The sequence below is a fragment of the Psammomys obesus genome, unplaced genomic scaffold, assembly GCF_907164565.1.
Source record: "Psammomys obesus unplaced genomic scaffold, mPsaObe1.curated_primary_1811, whole genome shotgun sequence".
NCBI lineage: Eukaryota > Metazoa > Chordata > Mammalia > Rodentia > Muridae > Psammomys > Psammomys obesus.
In genome coordinates, this window is record NW_026596034.1 from 22,057,949 (window position 1) to 22,077,836 (window position 19,888).

At 40.7% G+C, this 19,888-nt stretch overlaps 1 protein-coding gene across 5 annotated transcripts in view; it reads left to right on the forward strand.

Annotated features, from left to right (window-relative positions):
• The window catches only part of Ctcf (CCCTC-binding factor), a 45,486-nt gene that overhangs the window by 22,965 nt on the left and 2,633 nt on the right, over window positions 1-19,888 (forward strand). For 3 of the 5 annotated variants that reach the window (XM_055621535.1, XM_055621532.1, XM_055621533.1), the window contains exons 3-11: window positions 2,338-3,127; window positions 3,402-3,572; window positions 6,401-6,534; window positions 10,612-10,732; window positions 11,517-11,666; window positions 14,655-14,815; window positions 15,674-15,856; window positions 16,420-16,555; window positions 19,701-19,883. In XM_055621535.1, coding sequence (XP_055477510.1) covers window positions 2,347-3,127; window positions 3,402-3,572; window positions 6,401-6,534; window positions 10,612-10,732; window positions 11,517-11,666; window positions 14,655-14,815; window positions 15,674-15,856; window positions 16,420-16,555; window positions 19,701-19,883 — 2,020 coding nt within the window. In that variant the 5' untranslated portion in view covers window positions 2,338-2,346. The remainder of the gene's footprint in view (window positions 1-2,337; window positions 3,128-3,401; window positions 3,573-6,400; window positions 6,535-10,611; window positions 10,733-11,516; window positions 11,667-14,654; window positions 14,816-15,673; window positions 15,857-16,419; window positions 16,556-19,700; window positions 19,884-19,888) is intronic. The other 2 variants (XM_055621536.1, XM_055621534.1) reach the window with 1 other exon arrangement.

Below are 19,888 nucleotides of genomic sequence, written 5' to 3' on the forward strand. Positions count from 1 at the left end.
GTTTTTTGTTTGCTTTTAGATTTATTTTCTATGTTTGGGTGTTTTCCCTGCATGTATGTATGTGTATATCAGCTGCACAATTGGTGCCTAAAGAGGTTGGATAAGGGAGCCGGATCCCCTGGAACTGGAGTTACAACCAGTTGCAAGTACTACGTGGGTGCTGAGAACTGAACCCAGGTCCTCTGAAAGAACAATAAATACTGTTAATCAAGGAGCTGTCTCTCCAGCTCCCCATTTTAATCTTTAATTTATTTATTAACTTTTATTTATTTAGTGGGGGGGGTGCACATACACAGGCACATGCACCTTGGTACGACAGACTGCATATGAAAGCCAGAGGACTGTTTGTAGGAGTTGACTTTTTTCTTCTACTACATGGGACCAGACTTGGGTCATTAGGTAGCAAGTATCTTCACTTCTAAGTCATCTCGCTGGCTCATTATTTTACTCTTGGTACTCCCAAGATATAAGAGACAGAAACTGAAGACAGGCATGGTGGCAGAGGCAGTCAGGCCTCCCCATTAGCGTGATTATAGGCACATACTGCCACTTTTCATGTGGGTGCTGGGCCTCAAATTCATGTCCTCATGTTTTCTCAGAAAGTACTTTACCTACCTAACTGAGCCATCTTTCTAGTCCCACATAATAACACTTCCTAGAAAACAGTATTTCAAAGTATTCCTTTTTGTTTTGTTTTTGAGATATGATTTTACTGTGTAGCCTTGGCTGTCTTGGACTCACTTTGTGGACGAGGCTGGCCTCGAACTCATAGAGATCTGCCTGCCTCTGCCTCTAAAGAGTGCTGGGATTACAGGTGCACGCCCAGCTCTTCCAAGTATGATTTCTAAGGGAGGATTTAGTAGAAACAGCAAAGCCTGGGGCTAGGAGGGTAGTTCAGTAAGGCTTTAGAGTTGAGACACATAGAACCATAAATAAAAGCAAGCAAGCACTCATCTAGTACTTTATAAATAGATATAAAATGTACTGTTTGTTTGTTTTTGAGACAGGGTCTCACTATGTAGTCCTAACTGTGTGGTCTAGCCTTAAACTCGTAGTGGTTTGCTTGCCTCTGCCTCTCCAGTGCTGGGATTAAAGCTGTGTACTACCAAGCCCAACTCCCTACAGTGTTTGGTTGTTACGGTTATTTTTTGAGGTAGGATTTTTCTGTGTATCCCTCACTTTGTAGATCAGGCTAGCCCATAACTTAGAGAGATCTGCCTGCCACTACCTCACTGGGATTACAGTCCTGAGCCACTGTGCTTGGATAATTGGTTTTTTGTTTGTTTGTTTTGGTTTTTCGAGACAGGGTTTCTCTGTGTAGCCTTAGCTGTCCTGGACTCAGTGTGTAGGCCAGGCCGGCCTTAAACTCATAGCGGTCGGCCTGTCTCTGCCTCTTTGAGTGCTGGGACTACAGGCGTGCTCCACCACACCCAGCGCAATGTATTCTTTTAAACTAATTTTTAATTGGAAGAAAAAATAAATATATTTGTAGTGTTTAACATTTTAAAATACATATATACACTGAGAAATAAGTAAATAAACAACATATATTACCTCATTTGTGTTAAAAGAACAAAAGTATGTAGAGTGTTAACTATTTTCAGTGTGTTATACAATAGCTATCTTGAACTCTCCTTCTGACTGAAATTTTTTATTATTTTACTAATGTTCTCCAAATGCGTACATCTTAAACTAGCTTTAATGATTTTTAATATAATTAAATATCCAGAGTTGAATTTTCTAATGTTAAGTGTGTCTCTGTTGTTTGTGATTGTGTCTCATTATATGGCCCAAGCTACTCTCAGACCTCATACTACAGCCTCAGCTCTGCAAGTGCTAGTTTTGTAGTCCTGTGCCACAGTACCTGGCTCTGTTGAATCTTTGTGGTAGAAGATTCACCTGATGTCATAATAACATCGTACCCCAGTAATAACAACTAAAATATTCTTAGACATTGCCAACTGTCTCTGGAGGCTAAGTTCCCTCTAGCTGAAAACTTGAACCTGTTGCTTGTTGCTTCAACTTTTCCGTTTTTTTCTTTTGCTAAGTTATTTGCACAGAAGAAACTAAAACTAATATTGGAGTGCCTCTGTTTAGATCAGACTGAATTTCTGTAGTGTATTTTAATACTCATTGTCACCAGTTTCCTGTTAACTGGAAAGCATGGTGTAAAGTCTTAATTTCAATTTTTTTGTTTTGATTGGAAAGATACCGAATATAGGTGGTAGATTTTCTTTTTCTTCCATCAGAGATTGAACAACCATTGGTGGATGCCTAATTCATTCACTAAGGAAGTCTTATCTTAAATAACACTCTGTGTTCTCTCCCTTACTAAAGGAAGGGGAAATGGAAGGTGAGGCGGTTGAAGCTATTGTGGAAGAGTCTGAAACTTTCATTAAAGGAAAGGAAAGAAAGACTTACCAGAGACGCCGGGAAGGGGGCCAGGAAGAAGATGCTTGCCACCTGCCCCAGAATCAGACAGATGGGGGTGAGGTGGTCCAGGATGTCAACAGCAGTGTACAGATGGTAATGATGGAACAGCTGGATCCTACCCTTCTTCAAATGAAGACTGAAGTAATGGAGGGTACAGTGGCTCCTGAAGCAGAGGCCGCAGTGGACGATACCCAGATCATAACCTTGCAGGTTGTAAATATGGAAGAACAACCCATTAACATAGGAGAGCTTCAACTTGTTCAAGTCCCTGTTCCTGTGACTGTACCTGTGGCCACCACCTCAGTAGAAGAACTTCAGGGGGCTTATGAGAATGAAGTGTCTAAAGAAGGCCTTGCAGAAAGCGAACCGATGATCTGTCACACCTTACCTTTGCCTGAAGGGTTTCAGGTGGTGAAAGTGGGGGCCAATGGTGAAGTGGAGACACTAGAGCAGGGGGAGCTTCCTCCTCAGGAAGACCCCAGCTGGCAAAAAGACCCAGACTATCAGCCACCAGCCAAAAAAACAAAGAAAACCAAAAAGAGCAAATTGAGATACACAGAGGAGGGCAAAGATGTGGATGTATCTGTCTACGATTTTGAGGAAGAACAGCAGGAAGGTCTCCTGTCTGAGGTTAATGCAGAGAAAGTGGTTGGTAATATGAAGCCTCCAAAGCCAACAAAAATTAAAAAAAAAGGTAAAAAAAGTTTATCTGTAATGGTCTTGTAAAAACTGTATGGGGATAAAGGATACACAGCCTTTATGCAAGTTGTTTTGTTAAAATTTTTTTTTTTTTAACGTCTAGTGGGTATCAGGGCTTTTACGTCCTCAAGAGGAGTCTATTAATTCTGTGAATTAATTTCTATTAAGATTGAATTTGATTATAAAAGGTTAATAGGATATAATTGTGGTTTGGGGTTAATCTAAACACTGAAGCACTGTAACAAGTACGTGTTTTGTTTTACATATAGGTGTAAAGAAGACATTCCAGTGTGAGCTTTGCAGTTACACGTGTCCACGGCGTTCAAATTTGGATCGTCACATGAAAAGCCACACTGATGAGAGACCACACAAGTGTCATCTCTGTGGCAGAGCATTCAGAACAGTAACTCTCCTGAGGAATCACCTTAACACACACACAGGTGCTGGATATGAATGTGGGGCTACAGCATAACAAAGGTTAAAACATGGTTTTTAAACTATACAGGCTTACTGCAGTAGCAAGTTGAAGAATATAAACAGTTTATCATTGTGTTGCTTAGGATTTAACAGTGACAAGAAATGAGAGCCAAAGGTCCAAGGTAATCAGTGAGAAAGAACACTAGAAATAGAAGTAAAATTCTACGTATGTTAAAATTGTGGCTTTGTTTGTTTCTTGTTGCTTTATCTCAAGGTAGGTTATTCACAACTTAAGGATAGAAAAGTATAAATACCATTCTGGGTATTTATATATTTGTTCAAATATGAAACATTTTTCATATGGTGTTCAGTATTCTGATATTAACTTCATGTTGTATATGGCCAGATTTTCAGTAAAGTGATTACATACTAGACTTCTTTAGACTCCCATGCTGGCAAGTTTTTTGTCAACTTGACTTAAGCTATAAAGTTATCTGAGAAGAGAAAGTACCTTCATTAAGATTGGCTTATTATGCTATTATTCTTATGGCAGGGCTTAGCCCACTGTAGGTGTTGCCACACCTACGCCTGGTGGTCTTAGGGTAAACGAGAAAGCAGGCTGAGCAAACCAGAGGGAGCAATGCAGTAAGCATAGTTCCTGCCTTGACTTCCTTAGCAATGGAATGTGACCTGAGAGTCGTAAGCTGAAAGAGTCCTTTCTTCCTTAAGTTGATTTTGGTCATAGTGTCTTATAGATGAGAAACACTAAGACAACTCTTTTCTGGAATCTTCATCTTTATAGCATAAGCACTTGGTTGTAAGTCCTCTCACCTAGTTTTTCATGGAGAATAGTTTTTTTTCCATATTCTCTACTTCATTCATAGTAGATATTCTTTGGTGACTGTTGGTTTTGGTTACACTAGTTAACAGATAAATTAGTCAGTTGTCTTGTTTTACAAGTCCGAAGATTATACAATTAATGGATTGTCTATTGCTTTATAAGTAGTATGCCATACATTAGGATATTCTCAGCCACCTAGTCACTTTATAGCACACACATAAATGCATCTAGTACTTTGAAGATACTGTATTACCTTTTGATAGGATTTGTCAGTGTATACGTACATAGACATGAGTACTCTGCCTTGTACGTCAGCTTTGAAAAGTTTATTCTCAAAAAAAAAAGAAAAAGAAAAGAAAAGTTCTGCTGGGTGTGGGTCCCTGTAATTCCAGCACACAGGGAGGCAGAAGCAGGTGGATCTGATCTCTGAGTTTGAAGCCAGCCTAGTCTACAAAGTGAGTCCAGGACAGCCAAGGATACACAGAGAAACCCTGTCTCAAAAAGCAAAATGTCCATTCTGTGGTTATCCAGAACTGAGTTGGTAAAACTTACTCAGCCAGTTAACTAATCATGCAAAAGTCAGATGCAAGATTTGTCACTTCCTGATGAAACATAAGCTTTTCATTTTCTAAATGTGCTTGTATTACATCCTAGAGGGCAATCTTTGGGTTGTTTTACCTAGACAGGGTCTCTTTACGTAGCCCTAGCTGCCCTGTAATTGACTATGTAGACTAGGCCAGCTTTAAACTCAGAGATCCGCTTCTGGCTGTCTCTAGTGCTGGGATTAAAGGTGAGCATGCACCTCAACGCTCAGCTTCTAGGGAATATTTTTGCCTATAAAGTTGAAATGAAAACTGACTTGGTAAATATGAACCTTGAGTAGGACATAGCTGGTTATATAGTACAGCCTGATAGTCATCCGTGCTCCACAACAGTCTCCACTTTGATAGCTGCTTTCCTTCTCTTGATGTTTGTGTTTTTCTTTCTCTCTCTCCCTTTTTTTATTGTTATTTGCTTTTGCTTTTGCTTTTCAAGACAGGGTTTTTCTGTGTAGCTGTCCTGGGCTTGCTTTGTAGACCAGGCTGGCCTCAAACTCACAGAAATAGAGATCTTCCTGCCTCTGTCTCTCCAAGTGCTAGAATTACAGGCAGGTACCACTACACCCAGCTTGTTTATTTTTCTATGCCATCAGATTATGTATATTTCATAGAAAGAATTCCTTTACTCCCTCCTGTCTCGGTACTAAAGAAGCAAACGTAAGGACTAAACAAGCACTCCTTTCCATTTCTTAGTTACTGTAATTTTTCAGTGACACTTCCCTCTTCATACTGCCTCTTTTTAGGAAGATCGTTTTTATAGAGTCAGTTATGGTGTCTTATGCCTATAAACCTAAGTAAGCATTTGGGAAGCTGGACAGTAGGATTAAGAGTTCAGGGCCAGCCTTGGGTATTTATATATCAAGACTCTGTCTTTAAAAGAAAGAATGATAGAAGAAAGAAATTTCTGCAGGTGTCTAGTCATATTCTTGGTTTTCCTAATTACATTCTTTTGTGGGAGGGATTGGGAGGGATGTTAGAGGCAGGGTTTCTGTGTAGTCCTGGCTGTCCTAGAATTCAGTATGTAAACCAGGCTGGCCTGAAATTCAGAGACACCCTCCCCCCGCCTCCCAAGTGCTAAGACTAAAGGCATGTGCCACTACTTCCCAGCTGTATAGTTATATTTATTTAGTAAAGATAAAACACACTGGAATTTCTATTAATGTTGAATTCTTAGTAACCAGTATGTTCTCAAAATAGGAATAAGAAGGAATTTTCTATTTGAAGATGTTAGATTCAGATAATTAACAGAAACTAAAGTTTAGCTTGTGGTCTCACATCTTTGGGCTTAGTGCTGAAAATTTATTCAGGCCTTCCTGTAGCTTGTTGAGCTACTTATAAAGCAACAGCTTTGAGCCAAACATTGAACCCTGTCACCTACTGTGCCCTTAATTCCTGTTATCCCATCCTTTAGGTACTCGTCCTCACAAGTGCCCAGACTGCGACATGGCCTTTGTGACCAGTGGAGAATTGGTGCGGCATCGTCGTTATAAACACACCCACGAGAAACCATTTAAGTGTTCCATGTGTGATTATGCCAGTGTAGAAGTGAGTGTCTAGTTTTGTGTTTGTTTGTTAAACCATGGTGAGGGTTTTTTTGTTTTGTTTTGTTTTTAAGAATACCTATTCCAGGCTGGAAAGGTGGCTTAGAGGTTAAAGAGCACTGGCTTTCTTCCAAAGGTCCTGAGTTCAATTCCCAGCAACCACCTTGTGGCTCACAACCATCTATAATGAGATCTGGTGCCCTCTTTTGACATGTAGGAAAACATGCAGTACAGAATACTATAAAACTAATATTATTTATTTATTTACTTACCTATTTACTTACTTACCTTTCTTATTTATTTATTTATTTACTTATTTATTTATTTATTTAGAATGCCAATTCTGAGGCTGGGCATACTAGTGCATGCCTTTCATCCCAGCCCTTGGCAGTCAAGGCCAGCCTGGGCTACATGTAGAGAGACCCTGTCTCAAAAATAAATACACACACACACACACACACACACACACATATACACACACACCAATTCCATATATTAGTATTAAAAAAATTATTCTGTACTTGGAAGAAATAACTGTACCCAAGACATTTAAAAATGGAAGGTTTGGGCTAGAGAGATGGCTAAGAGGTTAAGAGCACTGCTTGCTCTTCCAGATGTCTTGAGTTCAAATCCCAGCAACCACATGGTGGTTTATAATCATCTATAATGAAATCTGGTGCCTCTTCTGGTGTTTAGGTGTACATGCAGACAGAACATTGTATACATAATAAAAATAAATATTTCTTAAAAATGGAAGGTTTGGTGTATACCCTTTTAATCCTAGCATTGGACAGGCTGAGAATTGTGAGTTTTGAGATTGCCTTAGATTGGAAATTGAATATGAAGCCATCTGGAATATATTTAAGACCCTGTCTTAATCACAGTAATGGAAGGTTTGGTTGGAGCCATAGATCATTGCCAAGCAGCAGCATTCATGAGGCTCTGGAGTTTGATTCCTGTTACTTAGAGGAAAAAGAAGGGCTATAGATGTGGTTATTGACTTTATTATTTGAGTCTACCTGTTACCATAACTGGATAAGGATACTACCAAAAAGGGAGGGGGAAGTTACATGGAATTAGTAAGCAGCCAATTCCATCTAATATTATATTAAAAAATAAGTGGTTATTAAGTATATCCAAAACAAGACTAGTTCAGCGGTGTATTACTTTATAGATAGTAGGAAGAGGCACAATAAAATACAATTCTCATTAGTGTGTAAAGTCCTAACAAGACTAGGGAGAAAATCCCTTTTTCTTAACTCTGAATCACTTAAGTGATCCATCAAGCCTATAACCTTAGCACTCAGGAGGCTGAGGCAGGTGGATTGCTGCAAATTTTGTGCTAGCCTAGGCTATACAGACCCTGTCTTAAACAAAACAAAAACCTTGATCTTGTATTAAGAATTATAGCTAATGAAGAAAAATAAGTGGTGTTTGTTTGGATGTTTTGGTTTTTTAAGACTGGGTTTCTCTGTGAAGCCAAGCTAGCCTCAAACTCCCCTATCTCTACCTCCCTGAGTGCTAGGATTATGCCCGGCTCAGAAAACAACTATTTTATAAACAAGAAGACAAAAATTATTTCTTTTTTAATTATTTGAAATAAGGTCTAATTACTTATGTAGACCTGGAACTCACAGAAATGTGCCATCCCCTGCCTCCTGAGTAAGGCTTATTCCTCCACACCCAGTTGATTTCTTTTTGTTGTTTGTTTTTCTATCCTTTTATTCTAATGGGGGGGGGGGTCTCCTTTTGCTACTCCATGACTGAAGGTCAAAGGAACTTTCCAGGAATCAATTTTTTTCTTCACTGTATGATTCTTGAGGTGAAACTTGGGTCATCAGCAAGTTCATTTTAAGCTTAGAGAATATTCGGTAGTATTAACTAAAAGACCTTGGAATAGAAAGAATTCAGTGAGAGAGACCAAATACAAAAGAACACTGAATGGGCCAGGTGGTGGTGGTGGCAGCATGGTGCACACCTTTAATCAACACTTGGGAGGTAGACGCAGGCAGAGCTCTTGAGTTGGAGAGCAGCCTGATCTATAGCATATGTTCCACGACAGCCAAGGCTACACAGAGAAACCCTATCTCAACCCCTTCCCCCCCCCCAAAAAAAAATATATGTATCAAAAATTTTGTGCATGAACCAGTGGTTAAACCCAGTGTCATAGGCATGAACTTGACCACTAAGCTGTATTTCTAGTCTCTAAAGCGTACAAGTTGTGTCTCTTATCAGTAATGGTTAACACCAAAGGTGCATGAAGATTTCTTGTAGGTTTTGGGTTTTTGTGGTGTTTATTGGGAGTGGGTGGACTGAGTTTTGTTTTTTTAATTATATGTGTTGAGGGATTGGGTGCACAGGAGCATTGGGGCCAGAGAAGTTGGATCCCTTGTAGCTACAGTTGTAGGGGGTTGGTTGTGAATTACTGTGAACCTAGTATGGGTTCTTGGAGGAACAATAGACAGTCTTAACTGCTGAGTCAATTATCTCTACACATACACACCCATTTTGGATTTTTGTATATTTTGAATATTTGTATAAATGTACTGACATTTTGGCAAAGGGACTCAAGTCTAAGCATAAGTGTGCACACAGGCACAGAGGTAATTTTATGTAGTTACCTAAGGTATAACTGTATTTACTGAGACCCATCACATGAAATCAGTATCAAATGTGCTACCTCCTGATATGTCAGTTTTTCACAAGTTTTTAATTTGGGATACTGGATGTGGATGCAGCTCAGTGATGAGTACCAGGCCCTGTCTTCAGTCCCCAGCATTGTTAAGAAGAAAAGTATTAATGATAGCATATGACCTGCAAACCTTTTTGTTTGTTTTTGGTTTTCCTTTCTCTATGTAGCCTTGGCTGTCCTAGACTTGCTTTATAGACCACTCTGGCCTCGCACTCACAGAGATCTACCTGCTTCTGACTCCTGAGTGCTGGGATTACAGGCATGTGCCGCTGCACCCGGCTCTCCAAGCACTTTTAATTTCTTGTTTTCAATTGGGCATAGACAACCTATACTACGAATAGTGGGAACTGTGAAATCTTGAGGTCGTTCCAGTTCTGATAGTGATGAAATGACTTAAATGCAGTAACAGTAAAAACTGTTTTTCCAAAGGGCGTGAATAAATGAAGATTACAAGTTGACCCCAAATTTTTACCAGCAGAATAAATAGGAATGACAAATTTTTGAAAATAAATTGAGGGATGTGTGCTGTTGAATATTGTGAGACTGTGTGGTAAATCAGACAAGTGTGGAGTTGGGGGTGCTACTGATGAGTGGTAGAACACTCAGAGCCAGTGTGGGAAGCCCTGGGTATGGCAACAAGAGAAGGGGAGAAAAAGATTGAACAGTGCTGCTGAGTTACTAGATCACTGAGCAAATGGGAAATTTTAATGTATAATTGTTATGGGTGTGAGAGGGTTTTCTGTTAAAATCAGAATACTTTTTCCAAAAATTTCAGACATTAATTATGAATACTCAAAGTACTTCTTAGAGTCACGTTTGAAACTCAGTTTGCGATCGGATACTTACCAAGAGACAAAGCCTGGCCAGTGGCAAGGAACAGAAATAGAAGACTCATAGATCTCAGCCTGTGTAGGAAATACTAATGAGAGGAAAGAGGGTGGGGATTAAAACATGAGTTTGGAGTTGAATTTTGTAGAAAGTTAATATAAACATAAGTAGGCATGAATTATTTGTTAAAGTATTGTGAAATTTTTCAAACAGAAATAACTGGAGATATGGCTCAGTAGTAGAGAGCACTTATATAATGCAAGTCCCTGGGTTCAATCTTCAAGACCACCACAAAAAAGAAAGGAACGATTGTAGTACACTGTCGTGTACCTTATCACCCAACTCAGTTATTACTGATGACAGGTTTTGCCTGATCTGTGTTCTGTCCATTTGCCCCTCTCTCCTTGGATTGTAAGATTGCTGAGAGAAAGCAAAGGCTACAGTGGAAAGACTTCAACCAACTTGAGTGCCCCAAACTAAGTTTTTATGCCCAAGCCACAGAGTTCATATTACAGTCGATGTTAACAGAATATAAGAGGTTCGATTGCTTTCGTGTTTCAGGTCAGCAAATTAAAACGACACATTCGCTCTCATACTGGAGAGCGTCCGTTCCAGTGCAGTTTGTGCAGTTACGCCAGCAGGGACACATACAAGCTGAAAAGACATATGAGAACCCATTCAGGTAGGACTGCTTCCCTCCTGGTCCTAATGAGCTGCTCCTCAGTGAGTCCTGTAAACTGCCACACGCACCCAGGACTTACCTGAGTGGAAGACTCTTCTGGCATGTCCTTTGAATTGATGGTTGTGAAAGTACACTCAAGCAATTTTATTCAATTTGAGTCTTTTTATAACCTGAAAATGGTTCTTTTAAAGGTGACATCACATGAAGTTAAAATCTAGTGTTTATTTATGAAAGCCTGGGTAGAAGCTGGATGTGGCAGTACAGCACACTTTTAACCCTGGCAAAGGCAGGTCTCTTGAGTTTGAGACCAGCCTGGTATACGTGGCGATTCCAGACTTAGCCAGGGCTACGTAGTGAGTACTTGTTTCATAAGTCTGGATAGGTTATCTAACATACTGACTTCTAACTACTATCATTTTGTAAAAAGAAAGTCTTGGGCTAAGTGTGGTAGCACAAGCCTATAATCTTCTCACCCAGGGGCCTGAGGTAAGAGGATCTCTGGTGTCAGATCATCCTAGGCAGCAAGACAAGGCCCTGCTTGAAAAAATAAAAGAGAAAGAATAGTTTATTTCTGTCCTAAAACAGAAGACCATGTAATAATCTGAGCAGAGCAAAGGTGTAGGGTCTGTTTGCTAATTTTGAAGATAAGCATGAGCTGAACAGTTAAACCAAGCTTTACCTTAGATTCTATGTAACCTAACATATATGTCTGTCACTCAGCTACTCACCAACTAAACTATAGTATTTATTCATTTAATTTGTTCATTCTGTATTTCCTTTTAAGGGGAAAAACCTTATGAATGTTATATTTGTCATGCTCGGTTTACCCAAAGTGGTACCATGAAGATGCACATTTTACAGAAGCACACAGAGAATGTGGCCAAATTTCATTGTCCTCACTGTGACACTGTCATAGCCCGAAAAAGTGATTTGGGTAAGTAGATTTACTGGAAGCAAATAAAAAAATTCCTTTAAAATAAGAGGATAAAAACTTCACCTTAAACTCAAACTTTCCTGTATGTGAATGGCTTACCGCCTAGTAAAAGCCATTGCTTAGCTGCTCCTTCCCTGTCTTTTTCTTTATTGGAGTTAAACTACAAGATAATATATCCTGAATATAGATTATAATGGGAACTGTAATGGAAAACAGTGTATCTGTAATAGTAGCTTCCATTTCCTAAATGGGGGAACAACATGTGTTTCAAATTAAGGTCAGTTTCCTTCAGGTTTTTCAAGAGTATTTGTATACAGTAATTGAAGTATTTTATTGGTTTGGTGGTAACTATTCCTGCACATAGGTAAGCCAGAGTTACATAGAGGGAGAATTCATCTATATGCGTTTTAACGTGCCACATGCTTATACATAGGGTCATCTAGAGTTCTCTCTCCATCTTTCTTACTAATGAAATACAGAAGCCAGGAATAGTAAGTGCCAGCATATGGGAAGCTGAAGCAGAAGAATCAAAAATTCAAATCCAGCCTGGGATACATGAGACTGTCTCAGACAGAGAACAAGAGATGACTTAGTGACATGCCCTGCGGTCCTAGTTTCTCAAAAGTCTGAAGCAGGAGCATCCTTTGTTCCCGGGAGTTTAAGCCTAGCCTTAATGTGTTGAATGTCAAATCCAGGGCATCACAATGCTAGGAGTCAAGCACTGTACCACTCAGCTGTACTCTTCGAAATATATTTTTACATTTGCTTACATTTTTGTGGTTTAGATTTTTCTGTTGATACTTGATTTTTACAATATGAACAAAAGAAAGTATATTTCACTCTAGCGTGCAGCACAACTTACAGGTGGCAAAGCTGGGCAGAAGTCCTTGAGTCCTCTCAGGTTTTGTTTTGTTTTGATCTTTAGAAGTTGTTGTATTTTATTGATGGTGCTGGGAGTTGAGCCCAGGACACCCAATATCCTACTCCAGCCTCTCTGTGAGCCTGAAGATGAGTGTATGTGGTCCCTTTCCCGCCTTCCATGCTTGGGGATTGAACCCAGTCCACAGAAATGGCCCTCTGTTTTTTGGTTTCTGGTTTTTCTTAGAGGAAAATGAGTAAACATTTGCTAGACACTGATTTTAAATACCATATATTTATAATCCTGATGTGGTCTGTCCTACTCCCAAGCAGTCCAGCTAGATGCTCTTTCAGGGCTCCTCCCATTCCTCCTTGGTAAATGCACTCATTTGTGCACAGATGTTTGGCTCTGCTCTGGAGGAGGCACAATGCTGTAGTAGAGTTGGGCAAGGCTTTTCCTTTCTTTTTTAACTACTGATCTTCACACTCTTTGTTTTTAGGATATATAAAGACAGCAGGGTGAAATTTCCTGTTATAAAACCAATTATAACCTCATTGTATCTACATCCACCTTCACCTTTCCTGTCTGCCCTTAGGAGTTGGTGTGGCTTTCTTTATCTGTGCCTGTCCTTTCACTCTCAACCCCACTTTGCTGTTTACTTAAGTATTTTCATTATTATTATGTTTATATTTACACTTGTACTCCTTGGTCTTTCTCTTCAACTTAGTGTACTCATTTTTCTTCTATCTTCAAAAAAAACAAAAAACAAAACCTGTTTTGAATAAGGCCTGATGGTATAGATGAGTCATCTTAGTTGCTCAAAAAGCTGAGGCAAGAGGGTAACAATTTCAGGGCCCACATGGGCCTATGTAGTGAGACTCTGCCTCAAATGGTCAAGTGCTTACCTGACATACCCTGAGTTCAGTCCAGTACCCCACCACACATCCACACCATTCCACATTGCTGGGCTAGTCCAGGATATCTTGTGTGATAGGTAAGCTGTAGTATCTCACTGAATTATGTCCCTAACCCTAGGTTTAAGTCATTTCCTTTTAGCCAACCCTAAGGGATAATTGTGTCCCTTCTTGTTTTTCCTTCCCTGTCTTTAGTTTCCCTTTGATTTGTAGTATATTGCCATCACTCCAATAAAGAGGCTTGCTAAAACATTCTAGTGGTTTTCCTTGATTCCCTGACAATAAACCCCTACCCCCACCCCCAACCACAATACACTGCACTCTCCTTAAAGCACTATTTCGTTGGCCTGTCTGATTTAAGCACTATTGGATTTCTCTCTTTGATAGTTACCCTCCCCCCCCCCCCTTTTTTTTTTAACTATTCTCCCTCCCAGCCCCCAATGGCCTTAAAGCCTAACCCAAGCTGAACATGGTGGTGAAGGCTTTTAATACCAGCACTCGAGAGATAGGTAGGCAGGTATCTCTCCGATTACCAGGCCAGCCTGGTCTACATTGTGAACTCAAGGACAAGTAGGAGTCATAGAGACCCTGTCTCAACAAAGAAACCAGCTTGATTCTGCTAGTCCTTACTCTTGCCCTTTTGTCTTAGTGACCTAATCAGCACCATGCTCCACTCCCGATCTAGTACCAGACTATCTTTTCCTGTTCCCATCCTTATTTTAATGTCATTGTTTCAGATTCAGTGTCTGGAAAACTGTAGGTCTAGAATGACTTGCACTTCCCTGCCAGAGCATACATACAGCTTAGTCTTAACCCCTTTTTGCTATTTCTCATCTCAGTAAGTGGCCTTGCCATTGGCTGTCATCTCCAACACCCACTTTACTTATCTTCACCTTATCGCACAGTTAACTTGTCGATCTCACTTCCTGGATTTCTCTTCACTTCACTTTGCTTCTATGTCCATGCAGTCCTCCTCCTTTGTTCAGGTTTCCACCTTTCATGTACTGGTCTCTCTACCTGTTGTTATTGGTGACGTGGAGAGGGACGAGTAGTGACACAACACTAGAGACTGAGCTCAGGGTCTCACACCTACTACAGTGCTTTACTTCTGATCTCATGTTCTTAGGCCATGGAGTAAGATTTTCTTAAGTAAATAAAATATATTATTAACTTTTGCTGTTCCAAGTTCAACTTGGCTTTATGTTTTGTTTGCAGGTGTCCACTTGAGAAAGCAGCATTCCTATATTGAGCAGGGCAAAAAATGTCGCTACTGTGATGCTGTGTTTCATGAGCGATATGCTCTTATCCAGCATCAGAAATCACACAAAAATGAGAAGCGCTTCAAATGTGATCAGTGTGATTATGCTTGTAGACAGGTAGGTGCTGTCTTAGTTAGAAAGCCATTGGTACTCTGTCCGTGTCAGGTTTGTTTGTTTTGTAGGTTGGTTTTATAGTTTTGTTTGTTTGAGGCAGGGTTTCTCTGTGTCTGTGACCCCTCTTTAGACCAGAGTCTACTTGAACTTACATAGATCCACCTACCAAGAGCTGGGATTAAAAGTATGCACTACCACATCCGGCCCAGTAGCTACTTCTCAGAAGAGTATTTTCAGAGGAGTACAAGGAATAGTACTAGTACTAAAATCAAAGATGCTTTTCTTTGTTAATTGGATCTGGGTCTCCATTTAATACATTTTTTGTCACAGTATATCTTAAGTTATAGCATCAGTTTCTTTCTTGAAGAGATGTGGGGTGTGGCTCAGTTGCAGAACACTTACCTGGTAATGTCCCCAATAAAGTCCAGCCTGGGCTATGTGAGACCATGCCTGTTACAGTAAACAAACTAAGAACTCTTATGGGTGTTAAGTCCAAGAAGGAAAATAAATCTAGCCCTGGAATGAATCTTAAATGGGTGCGGTGGTGCACACCTGTAATCCCATCAGTCTGGGAGGCAGAAGCAGGCGGATGGCTGAATTCAAGACCAGCCTGATCTATAAAGTGTGTCTAGGACAGTCAAGGCTACACAGAGAAACCCTGTCTTGAAACAGCTGGCAGGGGTGAGTGGGTCTATGCTGGGGTTTTAGGGAGGCACTTTTGCCTCCCAGTGAATATACTGTTACCATCATGCCAAACCGTGTTAACTCTTGAAGATGAACGATCTGGGTATGCATGTTTAGCAGCTAGGGTAGCAGTCCTTTGACCCTCTGAGGCCTTTCTGACAATTAGTTCTGTTTCAGGAGAGGCACATGATCATGCACAAGCGCACTCACACTGGGGAGAAGCCTTATGCCTGCAGCCACTGCGACAAGACCTTCCGCCAGAAACAGCTCCTTGACATGCATTTCAAGCGCTATCACGACCCCAACTTTGTCCCTGCTGCCTTTGTGTGTTCTAAGTGTGGGAAAACGTTCACACGCCGGGTAAGGGTCACGCGCCCATTATGGTTCTTAACATCTCCTGCTTGATCTGCTGTTGAGGAATAGTTTTTGCTGCTGAATTTTAAATGTAGATGCCTTGGCGTTCCTGCCCCAAACTCTTCTGTCCAAGGGAAGCCTACTATTGATAGGGACTGCAGGACTTTTGAGAAGCCTGACAGATTGACATCTGCATTTCATTCTATCCCTATCTTGAGCCTGTCCTGGTTCTCTGTTGGTTAGCCAAGTCAGCACTGGCCGCCTCTTCTGAAACTCCCTGATTCCTATATAACTATAGGCTCTATGCCCCCACCCTCTTCCTCCAAAGGGTCCAGCTTATCTTCCAATAGGTGCATCTCTCCCTCCCTTTCTCTTTCAGTCTCTTCCCCCGACTCTGGCTATCGGTCTTTCCCAAAATGGGTAGGAGGGACATGTTTAGTACACTTAGCAGAATTGGGGACTTTATGGATTCCTTGAAGTTTGTTTTTATTCAGTTAAAATAAAGATAACTTTCAGTCTGAACTTAGCTTTTTTTAGTAGTGTGAAACAAGGTTTGTTCCTTTTGTCAGAATACAATGGCAAGACATGCTGATAATTGTGCTGGCCCAGATGGTGTAGAAGGGGAGAATGGAGGAGAGACAAAGAAGAGCAAACGAGGAAGAAAAAGAAAAATGCGTTCTAAAAAAGAAGACTCCTCTGATAGTGGTAAGTGGGGCCGTTTTTTGATCTGGTTAGAGGTGACACATTTGGAGGGCTCGGTTTCCAGTTCATCTGTATCAAGATAATAGAGGCAAAAGATGATCACTTTTTTAAATGCTTATAATCTTTCTAAATGCAGTTACAGTTCTGGAGGTGGAAACAGGAGGATAAGAGCAGAGATTCAATGCCAGTCTCACAAGGCTAGCCCTGGCATCAAGAAATAGGAGATGGCCCCAGAAGTTAGAAGTGATGACAATAACCATGAGTTTGGGTAGTTCTGTAGTTGTTTGCTGCAGAACTCTCTGCTGTTAGAGTCTCTGTCCGGTGTCTTTTTTTTTTTTTTTGTTCCCCCTGGTACTATTTTGTTCATGTATGTTCACATTCTGCCTCTGAAGAAATCATTGACAGCTCCTAATAGATTGCTACAGTTCTTCCATTTGTCTTGCATTACTGGTTTTATTCAGGGTTCTTAAAGGTAGTGTCTCTTTTTTTTCCCCCAGAACACTGGAGTCAGTCTAAACTCCACCCTACTGTTAGCAAAGGCCATATAGTCTTATTTACCCCATAAGTTCTGATAGCCATAGGCAGAGATTGACCAGCAAATTCTGTTACTTTCAAGAGTTTTTCCAAAATTTCTCAAAGCCAAAAGCCTTAAAGCCTTTTTGGCTTTGTTAACCTTTCTGTGCACTTTCCCCCTATTTCTGACTCAATTTGTTTAATTTTCTAGGCATAGAGGCTTGAATGATCACTCAGTGTCTCAGTCGCTCAGAACATGAGGCATTTTATCTTGACAATGAGGCATTTATCCACAGGTTTCTAAGTTTCTAAGTTTCTTTCCAGAGAAAGTGAGTATATGTTAATAACCCGTTAATAACCTGTGCAGCTTGGAGGAAAATAGGCAGTGTACCCTTTTTGCCACAGTACTGAACCTGGGGATAGTGCTCTTTGGCTGCCTGCAACCTCAGACTCCTGTAAGAGGCCTTTTTGAGCCCCACCTCCAGCAGTTTGAGCTTCTCACCTTTCCTGTAAATAAGGATAATGCTGTGTGTACATGTAGACCAGAGATCACATCCCAGGGATATTCCTGTCTCTATTCCCACGTACTAGGATAATTTGGCACAAACTACCACTCCAGACTTTCTATTATAGTATTTAATCTTTTAATATTGTGTATATATGGGGAATCGGGTATGTGACATGAATTCAGATGCCAGTGGAGGCCAGAACCATTAAATCCCTGGAGTTGGAGTTGATTTTGAAACACCTAATGTGGGTTCTGCTAGGAGCTGAATTCTGCAAGAGCAGGATGTAGCCTTAACCACGCCATCCTTCTAGACCCCAGGCCTTTTTTTGTTTGTTTGTTTTAATTGTGGGTGGTGATGATGAATCTCTCAGTTCCTCATGCTTTCATGCCAAATAGTTTACCAGCTGAGCTATCTCCCCAGCTCTGGAATGATGAAAGCCTAGTAACAGGGACTTTTTATATTGTAATGAACACTATAAAGGCTATATGTATATAGACTATATAGCCCAGGGTGGCTTCAAACTCCCAGCACTTTTTCCTCAGCCTTTTGTGTACTGAATTGCCTACATCCACTACCATATGCAACTGTCTCTTTCCTTAATCTTCAGGGCACTGTTGAATGGATTCGGGTCTTATAGATATTACCTGACGAAATGGGGGTAGGTGTATGTCAAGTCAGTACACCAAATAAGAGATGTGAGATTTGTTCAAAGCCTTATCTGATTCCTGTCTATATTCTCTTTAGTATTCACTCCCTTTACATTTAATAGTTTTAAAGGTGGGGATGTAGCTCAGTAGTACTTGCTGAACATGCACAAAGCCCTGAGTTCAGTCCCCAGCACTGCATAAAGTAGGTGTCATAGCTCCCACTTATAATTTTAGAAATTAGAGGCAAAAAAAAGAGAGAGAGAGAGAAAACAGTCCCAGAAGAACTCTTGCTACTTAGACTACTAGCAAACAGGACCTTGTATCGCACCAGCAATTTTTCTGTTTTCTTCTCATATAGGTGGGTCCGCTCTCCCACATTCCTACTTCTGTCTAGTCTAATATTAGCATCTCCATCTCCAGTGCTTCAATTAAAGCTCAGGCTCCTGCTTTACCCTTTTGTTCTTGTATAATAAGAAGAATGTTTGTTTTTATTTACTCTAGGGCTGTTTTGTAGTTTGTTACATAGTGATAAAAGATGATGAAGCTGTTTTTATGGTTTGAGAGTTAGGGTTTGGGGACTGGAGAGATGGCTCAGAGGTTAAGATCACTGGCTGCTCTTCCAGAGGGCCTGAGTTTGATTCCCAACAACCACAGGTGGCTCACAGCCATCTGTTAGGAGAGCTGGTGCCCTGTTCTGGCATGTAGGCATACATATGAACTGAACACTGTATGCATAACAGCAACAACAAAAAGGTTAGGGTTGTTTTGTTTTATTGGCTTTTTTTGTCCCCCTTTGGTGTTTTTTTTTGTTTTGTTTTGGTTTGGTTTGGGTTTTGTTTTATTTTTTGAAACAGGGATTTTCTGTGTAGCCCTGGCTATCCTGGAACTCACTCTGTAGACCAGGCTGGCCTTAAACTCAGAACTCCGAGATGTGGCTGCCTCTGCTTCTCAAGTGCTGGGGTTAAAATTGTGCGCCACCACTACTTGGCATAACCTCAATATTCTTTTGTTGTTGTTTTGTTTTTTGAGACAGGTTTTCTCTGTGTAGCCCTGGCTGTCCTGGACTCTCTTAGTAGACCAGGCTGGCCTCGAACTCACAGCCATCTGCCTGTCTCTGCCTCCCTTAGCGCTGGGATTAAAGGTGTGCATCACCACACCTGGCATAAATTTAGTAATCTCATACTAAAGCTGAAAGCCCACATAAAGTGTAGAAGTAGTATTTTTCTTTTCTTTCTTTCTTTTTTTTTAATACAGGATCTTTTTTCTAGCTCTGGCTGTCATGTAACTCAGTGTGTAGAGACCACATTGGCCTTCAGCACACAGATCTCTCTGTCTTACAACTGGGATTAAAGGCATGCGCTGCCATGCCCAGCCAAGGATCTTTCCTGAGGAAAGATGTTTTCAGAATATTTAATTGTCTGCTTTCTTTTTCTTTTCACCACTCTGCTTGATCCACCACCTGTGCTTTGATTTCTTGAGAAGAAAATGCTGAGCCGGATCTGGATGACAATGATGATGATGAGGAGCCTGCTGTAGAGATTGAACCTGAGCCAGAGCCTCAGCCTCAGCCTCAGCCTCAGCCTGTAGCCCCAGCCCCACCGCCTGCCAAGAAAAGGAGAGGACGACCTCCTGGAAGAACCAACCAGCCCAAACAGAACCAGCGTAAG